The sequence below is a fragment of the Gavia stellata genome, unplaced genomic scaffold (assembly GCF_030936135.1).
Source record: "Gavia stellata isolate bGavSte3 unplaced genomic scaffold, bGavSte3.hap2 HAP2_SCAFFOLD_120, whole genome shotgun sequence".
Lineage (NCBI taxonomy): Eukaryota > Metazoa > Chordata > Aves > Gaviiformes > Gaviidae > Gavia > Gavia stellata.
This window is the reverse complement of record NW_026777188.1, coordinates 144797-155333: the sequence shown is the minus strand read 5'-3', so window position 1 is coordinate 155333 and position 10537 is coordinate 144797. Positions and strand designations below refer to the sequence as shown.

The 10537-nt window shown below is 55.4% G+C and overlaps 1 protein-coding gene across 1 annotated transcript; it reads right to left on the bottom strand.

Annotated features, from left to right (window-relative positions):
* Positions 1 to 9197: 9197 nt before the first annotated feature.
* Positions 9198 to 9962, bottom strand: LOC132321814 (proline-rich protein 22-like). Its single transcript, XM_059835244.1, has one exon. It carries the CDS (start codon positions 9960 to 9962, stop codon positions 9198 to 9200), a length of 765 nt encoding a protein of 254 aa, XP_059691227.1.
* Between the last annotated feature and the right edge of the window lie 575 nt (positions 9963 to 10537).

Below are 10537 nucleotides of genomic sequence, written 5' to 3'. Positions count from 1 at the left end.
TGACAAGCAAATTCTACCTATTCACGATGCTACATTGTTCAGCAGTTAGTTTATGATTAAATCACAGATAAATCATACCTAGTTACCTTCATACAGAATATATATAATTTAATTTTTATTAATCGCTCTCTGGATTATACCATTCTACCAATATCCATCCTTAAAACAATCAATGGTTATTTCTATTAATATCGATTGATTGGCATTCTTGATATTCGAATCAAGGTGGGAAAGGTAAGGAACTTTCCAAGCAGCATCACTGGTGCATATCAGGTCACATTGTCACAGGACTCAGATGAAACTTTTCTATTCCATTCTTCATCGTTCCATCTCGTTACTGTTAGTTCCTTAATATGCAACAGCGACTCCCTGGTGAGGTTCCTATGGTTATTGTTTCTAACTTAACAATCCTAACTTATGCCTTTGTATTTTATTATTTTATTTGTTAATCAAATTTAACCTTTCTATATGATCATATTTTGATTATTTTAGAAAATCAGAGTATTTACAATACCTGTATGCACAGGGACTAAGGCTCAGGCACAGAATTTGCTGCCTTCACTCATCTGTCACAAGATAGGAAATCCATACAACCCATGAATTCAGGGATAATAGCATCCACACAGCAGAAGATGGAGAAGGTATTCACCGAAGCTCTGAGCGGCACCTAAGAACCACAGGGACTCCCCTCTTCCTACACACTTTTCCTTCCCCCAGACATTAACTTTTCCTCTTCATTAAAGCACTGTTGCCTTCTACTGCATATTTACCTTGCACACTTTTCCAAGAGGAATTCCACTGTAAATACACATAGTAAGTGTACCAAAATTGCATTTGAGAAATGCTGTTAACTGAACTGAGTTTTCACAGTACCTTTATGAACAGGAGGATGCAAATTTTTTTCAGTTATGCTACCTATGTAACGAGTATAAGGTGGGAGGATTTTTTTCCCTAACTGTAGGAAATAAAAGAATTTCTGCTAGAAATACGAATTTACCAATAGAAGTAAGTGGTTAAATCGCTCCCCTACGTTCACAACATCAACCTTCCTCAGAAAGGAGCGGTGTGCACCACTGTTCTGTGGTGATGCCCCTGCTGGTAACCACTGCAGTGTTGTAAATGGCCATGGTAGCGCAGGAAGCTGCAAGTGACAAAGTGACAAGAAATCCACTTTAGTCTTCAGCTCTAACTTGTGCTCTACCATAGTGGCCTCTACCAGGAGTACATTCAGAGTTGCAGGTCAGCCATAACAAGTCATTTTCTTCTGCACACGTCACTATGATCTCCCATGGAAAACGGTGAAGTATTTAGAAACACTTTGATCAAAAAGCAAAAGCAGACATTCTTCATCAGGCAGGAAGCAAAGGGTTCTTTAAAACTCTTTAATGACATGTTTCAGGTAAGCACAGCTTCTCAGATTAATCTAGTCTTAGGCAGTAATATTTGTTCAAATACTGTACAGCCTAAAGCCACTCAATTCTCAAAGATTCAGAGTAAGTGAATCAGTGAGGGCACAGGACAGTTACAAGGCCTCGAGCCTATTTAGAAAAATCTATCAAATGCTTTGAGTAACACGATTATCCGTATTGTCGCATTCAGACCAAAACAATTTGACTTGTCTAGAACATCGAGTTGTGTTCCCCCCGCTTTCCCTCAGCAGAGGCATCAGCAGCTCTCCTCTTTGTAACGCAAGTACTACAAACATTTTCCTCATGGTCAGATGAGACGATAACTTCTAATATTCCCTTTCACGTGTTCAGGATCTGTGTTGTAGTCTATTGTTCAGTACAAATATATACAAGGTATTTCTACTTCTCGTTTAGAATCACGGTTACATTTGATCCTCAAAGCTGAAGACCATCTGTGATCTCCCAAATAAAATCCCAGCAGCAGGCAGACATCAATCCGTCTTACTTTAAATTCTTATTCCGGCACCGGCAGAGGATGTGACCTGAGTAGCTGAGGTTTACAAGAAGTCTGTGCGCTCAACAGTGAAGTGACACAGGATATACATCTGGACCCACGTCGCCTGAAAGAAAATGACTCGCTGCTAAAAGGCACACAAGGGGTTCAGAACTGGACTTCAGTTTCAGGGGGGAGCGGGGTTTTTTTTTGGGGGGGTGGTGTTACACAAAGACGTACGTGTCCAGTGCCAGTGCCAGCAGAACACAAGCTGTCGAGATCTCCGTTTCAAACGTTTTTGAAGCCCTTTTCAGCACTAAGAAAGCATCGCAAACACACGACGGTGAAGGATCCTTCAGAACCGATGACTGCCAACTAGCACTGCAGCCGTCAGTAACTAAACGAAGTAAATCAGACACGAATTTCACACCTGGGACTTGAACTGGGGCTCCTCGCCCCGCGCACCCCCCCCGCGAGCAAACCCGAGGGGTGGCCCGAGGGAAGTGGCAGGGCCCCCCTTCTCTCCAGCACCTCCAGCCGGGACTTCTTCCGCAGCCGCTCCCCAGCCCCGCGTCTGCTCCGCCCGCCCGCCCCGCTCCGTGCGGAGAAGACCTTTCCCGGACGCCGTCCACCCGGGAAGAAGCGGAGCCGAACCCCCGCGGGAAGGCGCCGCCCCCCCCACCTCCGCCGAGCCGCGCCCGCCCCTCCCGCGCCGGGGAGGGCTCCGGCAGCGCCCCGCCGCCCTCAGCGCGGGCCGGGGGGCCCGGCGGGACCGGCCCTCCGCGGCGGGGCCCCTCCTCGGGGGCGGCTCTCCCCTCTCGTCGGGGCTGGCGGGAGTCGCTCGGCAGCGCCCGCGCCGTGCGGGAGGGCAGTCTGCGAACCCCCCCGCGAGGGGTTCCGCGGCCCGGGGGGAAGCGCCGGGAGGGCAGCCGGCAGCTCCCCCCCGCCGGCGAGCGTCTCTGCCAACCCCAACCCCAAACTATCCCCAACCCAGCAAGGGATAGAAAAAATGGGAATGAAATGCTTTCAGCTGCTGTAAGTGAAGGACACTGCATTTGCAGCTTGCTGCGTATTACGCTGCGCTCTCGCCTGTCTGAAGGTTGAGGTCTCGCCCTTGTCTGCGATGAGGTTGCTTGGCCGCTGCGAACTTGCGCTCGCTTTGTCAAATGTTTTCCAGCTGCGGTGAGACACAACTGATGCGGTTTGTACGCTCCTGTGTCTTACGTATTGACAAAAAAGCTGTGTGGCAAGTGGATATTTTCATGAGTTTTGTAGGTTTTGTTGAGAATTAAAGATGGTATAGTGTGGTATTACCGGATCTCTGTATTCTGCTTCCCCCCGTTCACAGCTGGAGTCTCACAGTGAAAACAGAGAATATATTCAGGTGTTACTGAACTGTTTCTCAGCATTTCCAATGGACACTTTGCCTTTTTTGGTGCTTTTTCTTGATGATTGGACTTGGAGGTTTTTTCCGCTTGAAATCCCGGTGCAGTAAACAATTCAGAGCAGAGCAGAGCCGTCACGGCAATTTAATGATAATGTGCTTTACTGCAAAGAATCGGGATTATGACATTATTAAGGAGAAATTGCACCCCGGCTGGGCCCCGTTATTACAAACTGCTGCGAAACGAGGAAAAGCAAATGCACACGCGGGTGCCGAAACGACCCGAGCTTAGCCGAGTCCCGCCGAGCCGAAACGACCCGAGCCCAGCCCAGCTAGCGAGGCGGAGCAGAGCCAAAACGAGCCGAGCCGAGCCGGGACGAGCCGAGCCGGGCCGGTCGGGCAGCGCTGCCCACGGGCTCCTCCCGCCGCAGGCGATGGCGGGCAGGAACCGGCCCCTCGGCACCGCGCACCGGGCGCTGCAGCTCCGCGTCCTGCCCCGCTCCGGCGGCGGTGGGGGAGCGGGACGCTGCCGGGGGCCGGGGAGCGCCCCGGGGGTCCCCGTGTCCCGGGCGGCGACAAGGACGCCGAGGCCGAGGGGCCGAGCCGGCTGCCGCCGTCCCGGCGCTCCCCGGAGGCGCACGGTGCCGGCCGGGACGAAGCCCGCGCCGGCCCTCGGCCGCACCCGCGGCAGACTGCGCCCGGTGCTCGGCGCTGCCGGCCGGCCCGGCCCCGCCGCCGCGCTCGGTAGCCAGCCGGGCTCGGTAGCCAGCCGGGCTCGGTAGCCAGCCGCGCCCGGGCTCGCCCCGCTCCCGGGGGCGCGCCCCGCTCGGGAAGCCCGGCCCGGGCCGGCCCCGGGAGGGGACCGGCTCGGGAGCGTTTTCCTGCTGCCGCCGCTCCCGCCCGTCCCCCGCGCAGGTCTCCGCCGGGCTCTGCCCGACGGGACGGGACCCCTCGGGCTCCGTGTGCGCAGCCCTGCCCCGCACGCTGGGGACGGGCAGCAGCGCGATCCCGCTGCAGCTGCCGCGGGGACAGACCCGCGGGGGAGAAGGGGCGGGCGGGGGCGCGGGTGGGGGCCGCGGGAGGCGGCGGGGCCGGGCGGGCTGCGGGTGCGGTCCCTGTCCCTACACCGGGGCTCTTCGCCCGCTGTGCACAACGCCCGTCAGCACCGGGGGCCGAGACCTCGGTCCGTATCGCCGCTCTGCAGAGCGGGGTGCCGGGCACTGCCCATCAGCCAGCGCACCCCTGGGACACACGCGGGGTCCTTCGTACGGAACAGCGACAGAGACAGAATCACGTCGCAGTCACGGACTGGTCGCTCACACCAAAGTCCGTCTGCGCCTGTCTTCATTTTAATGTCACTCGATACACTGAGGCGGACCTGTACTTGCACTTAAAATCTCCTCCGAGGGGGGCATCTTTTACTATTAAAATCACTAACTGAGGTTAGTTTAGGATACGGGTCTTGATGAAATCCCAGACTCCTTCTCCACAACAACTCCCACGTCCCCACACGCCATCGCACACACTCAGCAGGTTGTTGCCCACTCGAAGGCCCTCGCACAGCACCGTTGTCTTTGCCAGGACACGTATCCCAGCGACCAGGGTAAGTCTCCGTCCCCGTCCTCAGGGAGACCTGAATTCCGTTGCTCTAATCTGGTTCCAGATACAGCAATTTTCCCCCTTTTGAGGCTTATGGATATGTTTTACAATTCCCACAAGTCTCAACCTCCTTAATTTCCATTGCCTTCTGTTCGATCTTGTCAACAAAGGGGTTAATTTCTTTTTGCACCATTAAAATATTATTTGAAGGCTTTTTCTGAGAGATTATTTCAGCCAATTAGAACCTAAAGGTGAGCATTGTATCATGCAACAGCTGATCAGAATCCTAAATACCAGGAGGAGGCCAGCTATAAACAGCTGCTTTAACCATCCAAAACTGGGCAACCAGGATGTCAGCCAAGAAAAATCCAAGCCTTCTCTCTCTTTGGTGTTTTCCGCTAATTCTTTCAGCTGTTGGATCTTTTCTTCTGTGATCTGAGAATCGTCTGTCAAATTAAAACAACACATTCCTTTAAATTCCTCACATCCATGGGTATGTCTTAAAAGCAGAGAGTCCATAGTTACTCGGTTTTCTGATGTGGCTTCTCTAATTTGTGTCATCTCTTCTCCCAAGGCAGCGAGCACCTGGGAAGGAAAGTTAGTAGTTTTGGCTAATTCACAAGCTAGTCTCTTTATACTGTGATAATTCATAGCTACCCCAACTGCAGGTGCAAGGATGGCAGCTGCCATGATTTCACTAGGGCTCCATAATGTCAATTGAGAGTTACAATCTGGAGACAGAGTAGAGACTTGTCTCTTCTGGCTAACAGTTTTCTTTTCATGTGAGCCTTCCTTTTTTTGGTAACATTGCTGTTAACCTTCCCATTGCGCATGGTCCTCCAGTGACGTTTGCAGGGATATAGGCATATGATCTCTTTCCACAGAGAAGAAACCATCCTACTGGCAATTTAGCATGGGCCCAAGCATAACTCACTGTCTCAGTTTTATTACGTTTCAGTGGGGACTCGAATCTTGAAAGATTTTCACATTTAGACCGTGGAGTGCAGTTCACAAACTGAACACAACTTTCAGCTGGAAACATGCCCTTAACTCTCACTCTTAGCTTACCTTTTTCCCTGATTTTAGTTGGTTTTCCCCAACTATACATGCTGCCGTATGTCATATTGATACTAAAAAATCTTAAAATGTTACAATTTTTCAAAAGCGTCGGAGGAGTAGGTACTCCTAACAGGCAGGAGGTGAAAACTTCCTTTACCGAGGTTCCTCCGGCTAGACAGAAGGTGGTGGTATTTATTACTTTTCTTGCCAAGCTTTCCCAGACATTTCCAGATCTGTCCCATTTGGGGAAAAACACATTTGTACCTCCAACCTGGAAAAGAAACAAAACCAGATAGCTTTTCATTTTGCAACCCGATTACGCAATAGTACAGTTTTCAAGGGTCCCGCCGGAATGGCTCTCCACTTGTCTTTGGGTTCTGGCGGAGGAGCTGGTTCGACTCCCGTGTAGTGGATCCAGGAGTTGATTCCTTCTACCTTCACAGCGCTCTAGGTGGTCAGTAGGGTTGTAGAGGGTCCTTTCCACTTCTCTCTCAGTGGCTCATCCTTCCAGGTGCGAATATAAACCAAGTCTCCAGGTTGGAAATTGTGTACTGGCGAATCCAGGGGCAAAGGAGCTCCCTGACTGAAGTACCTCTGTAAGGATGATAAAACACGCGAAAGGGACAGCGAATCATTTCTCAACATTCCTTCTCCTATAACACGCATTTGGTCACTTCGGTTACCTGTGCTTCTGACCGTATGGGGTTTTCCCTTAATATTTCAAAAGGGCTTACTCCTTCCCTTGCTCGAGGGGTAATTGTAATTCTCATTAAAGCCATTGGTCAAACATCCACCCGCTTAAGCTGAGTTTCTTGACGTAGCAAGGGAAAGCTTCTGGCCACCCTGAAAACACGTCTGCTAACACTAACCTAAACAGGTTACTGTCTACTTGAAGGTTCTTGTACAGCACCATTGTCTTCACCAGGATGCGGATCCTAGTGACCAGGGTGAGTTTCCATCTCCGTCCTCAAGGATACCTGAATTCCGTTGCTATGATCTGGTTCCAGATACAGCACATGTAACTGTCACCTGAACGATTCCCACTTGCACAGTGATCAGTAGTGATTTTGCTTGAGCGATTTTTCACTGCGTAAGCAAACTCAAATGAATGCAACAATAATAAGAACTCCCAGCAGAGCAGTTGTCATCGCAAGAAAGTCTCCAGAAGTGCGCGTGTGCACACAGACACACACACGCGCAAGGTCTATCAGTATTATTAAATTATTATTCTTCTCCCCTTCTCAAACACTTCCTCCACTGTGTTGCCCCACACAATGATGTCATCAATGCACTGCAGGTGTTCGGGAGCTTCACCTTGCTCCAGTGCAGTCTGTATCCATCCATGACAAATGGCAGCCTTGGGGCAGTCGATTCCAGGTGTAGTGGACACCCCTCCATGTGAAAGCAAATTGTGGCCTGCACTCTGCTGCTAGAGGGATCGAGAAAAATGTGTTGGCACCCAGCCGGGATGCCGGCACTGAGGAGTTCTTCTACAGGCAATTAGGAGAAATCTCTGGATGGGCAGCCCGTGTCTGTATGGGGGATTTCAACTTCCTGGGCACCAGCGGGGAATACCGGTCGCCTGCGGCGTTCCTCAGGGCTCAGTCCTAGGGCCGGTGCTGTTCACTGTTTTGATCCATGGTCTGGATGCGGGAGGTGAACGCCCCGTTGGCAAGCTTGCTGACGCTCCCAAACTGGGCGGTGCTGTTGACTCTCTTGAGGGACAAGAGGCCTTGCAGAGGGATCTAGAGAGATGGGAGCATTGGGCAATCGTCAGCGGCACGATACTGAACAAGTCCAAGTGCTGGCTTCTGCAGCTGGGAGAGTATTACGCCGGGCACAAGTCTAAACTGGGAGAGGAGTGGCTGGAGAGCAGCCCTGCAGAAAGGGTTCTGGGGGTGCTGGTGGGCAGCAGGCTCAGGATAGGAGTCAATTTGGACAATGTCCTTAAGAAGATGCTTTAACTTTTGGTCCGCCCTGAAGTTTGGGTTGTGGGCTTTTTCTTTTCTGCTGTTTTCCTCCTTCCCTGGAGTAGAAGAAGTCTCTGTGGCCCCCGAGAGCTGTGGGCGGTGGCAGTGCAGCTGCTCCAGGGGACAGGAGTTTTGGGGCGAGGAGGATGCTCGGGGCGGGTCAGCGTGCGAGGCGAGACGCTGAGCAGCAGCGGCAGCGGGAGCTGCGCCGTGCCATGCTGACGCCAACGGGACTGTGCCTGCCCGCGGTCCCGAGCGGCTCCCACCACCCCAGCGGGATCCCTGGGACTGCCCTAAGGAAGGGGCTTATCCCCCCGACCCCTGGCACTGGGGGACTGCCCCGACGGGGACCTCACCCTGCACTTTCTGCAAGCCAGAGCCGGAAAGGTGAGGCCACTTCCCGAAGGCACCGTTGGCTGCATTGGCCCCAGGTTGTGGAGCTGGGATGGGAAAAGGGGGACAAAGAGAGATGAAGTTTCCAGGCACTTTCTGGCTGGTGCAGTGATTTTTTTTCTTCCTTTTTTTTTTTGCCACCTTCCTGGTCTTGCGTCTGCCCAAGGTGCAGCCAGACAAGGGGAGGAGGGTCCCTGCCTGGCCTGCAGCTCCCTCCCTCGCCATTCTTGGGGTGATTTGGGGTTATTTTGCTGGGCAGTGAGGCAGAGCTGGCTCCGGAGTGGAGCACGGTGGGACCCAAGGAAGGGTGTGATTATCTTGAGGCTTTGAAGGGCTTTGCACCGAGCCCTGTCCCTGCTGGAGGGGACACTGGTTGTGTTCGGGACGAAGGCATTGCAGCCCCCGTTGTCATGTGTGTCCGTCCCCAGCCTGGCCCCCAAGGTCTGTCCTTGTCCCGGGGACTCCATGCTGCTTTCTGCGTGGGGCCGTGTCCGTGTGTCGTGCAGGGACCCGTCTGTCCTGGCTCCCCTGCCAAATGGCTGCTTCCCCTGGGGAAGGGGACAGGGCAGTCCCCCGGCTGCCGCCATTGTCTGCCCCGCTGCTGGTGACTCAGCCCTGGGGACGGCTCGGTGCCCTTCGGGGCTCGCCGGCTCTGCTGTGGGGCTCTGCGGGGCTTTTGCACCTCTTGGGTGCCCTTTCCCGGTGCCCCCTGCGCTTCCTCCCGCTCCCACACAGGCACGGAGTAGTTCAGGAGAAATGGCTTTTAATGAAGAAAACAAGAGAAGCGGCCTCATCAAATCTACTATAACACACCCCCCCCCTCCCCAAATACCCAGCCCTCCTCCCCCACCCCCCACTCCCCCCATCTCCATCTCACCCCTGCTGTGGGTCTAATCCCCCCCCGCCACCCCCCTGCTGCCGGCGAGAGCCCTGCGTTTGCTGGCTGGCTTTGGCGAGGTGCTCTTGGCGCGCTTCTTCCCCCGCTTCTCTGCCGTGGCAGGCTGGGACGGTGGCAGGTCCCTGCCCTCATCCCCCCACGGCTCCTGGGGCTCCAGCCCCATGACGAACTCGTCCAGGCTGAGGATGGCGCCGGCGGTCTCGGGGACGCTGTAGTCGGGGCTGAGCAGCTCCTCGGGCAGGGAGAGCGAGGCGAAGTCGCAGTGGGGGATGGCTGCGCCGGTGCCACCAGGGTCCCCAGGCCTGGGGCCGCTGCTGGGAGCGTCCTGGCTGACCCCCACCGCGTCCGGGGAGCAACCAAAGAGCCTCAGGGCCTCCTCAAGAAGGACCTCCTCGGCCACAGCGAGGTCGCCTGTGGGGTCCCCCAGGGCTTGCTCGTGGGGGGCAGCAGAGGGGCTGGGGGGGACGTCGCTGCCCGGGGAGATGTTGCTTCCCGGGGGTGCTGCCCTGGGGGTGGCACTGCCGGAGGTCTTGGTCTCTGCGGGCTGCCCCTGGATCTGCTGGTAGCCGGGGATGGACGTCGGCAGCAGCGGGGGGGCTGGGGTCACCGCTCTCCCCTGCTGGGTGTAGGGTGGGAGGTGTTGCGGCTGTCCCTGGGGGCTCCGAGGGGCTGCCCAGGCCAGGGGGGTCCCGCAGTCTCCGGGACCCCACAGAGCAGCACCCGGCAGAGAAGCGGCAGCGCGGCCAAGCGTGGCCATGGCCAGTGGAGGCAGGTGGGTGCTCGTCCATGGGATGTGGAAGAGCCGGGGGTGGAAGCAGCAGCCACATGGAGCCCTCTGCAGACCTGTGGGGGGGAGAGGGAGCCGTGCTGGGCCGGGGGGACCTTCCAAGGGCACCCGCCGAGCCAGCCCCGATGGCCGAGGTCCCCCGGCTCTGCACCAGGCACGTGGGGAGCTTGTGGCTGGGGCACTCGCCATGGGGTGAGCTGCTGTGCCAGCGGGACGGGATTGCAAATCGGGGAAGGAGACTCACTTCCAGGGGGCTGAAATGGGAGAGGTGGCCCCAAGGATTTGGGAAGTTCTGTGGAAATGGGATTTAGTGGGCACCCGTCACCCAGGCAAGGGCAGGGGATGGTCGCCCGGGCTTGCTGAAGCCCTGTGCCATATCTGCCGGGGGTGACGGGGGTGGTGGGGATGCTGGGAGTGCTTGGGGGTGGTGGGGGGATCCTGGGCATGCCCAGGGGTCGGGGGTGCTGAAGGTGCCGAAGGTGGCGGGGTGCCCGAGCAGAGAGGGGTGCCATACCTGCTGGTGGTGCCTGGGGGGCCTGGGGGGC

Excerpts from the sequence above, each read along its gene's own strand:
- LOC132321814 (XM_059835244.1), bottom strand. The coding sequence starts at position 9,962 with ATGGCCACGCTTGGCCGCGCTGCCGCTTCTCTGCCGGGTGCTGCTCTG.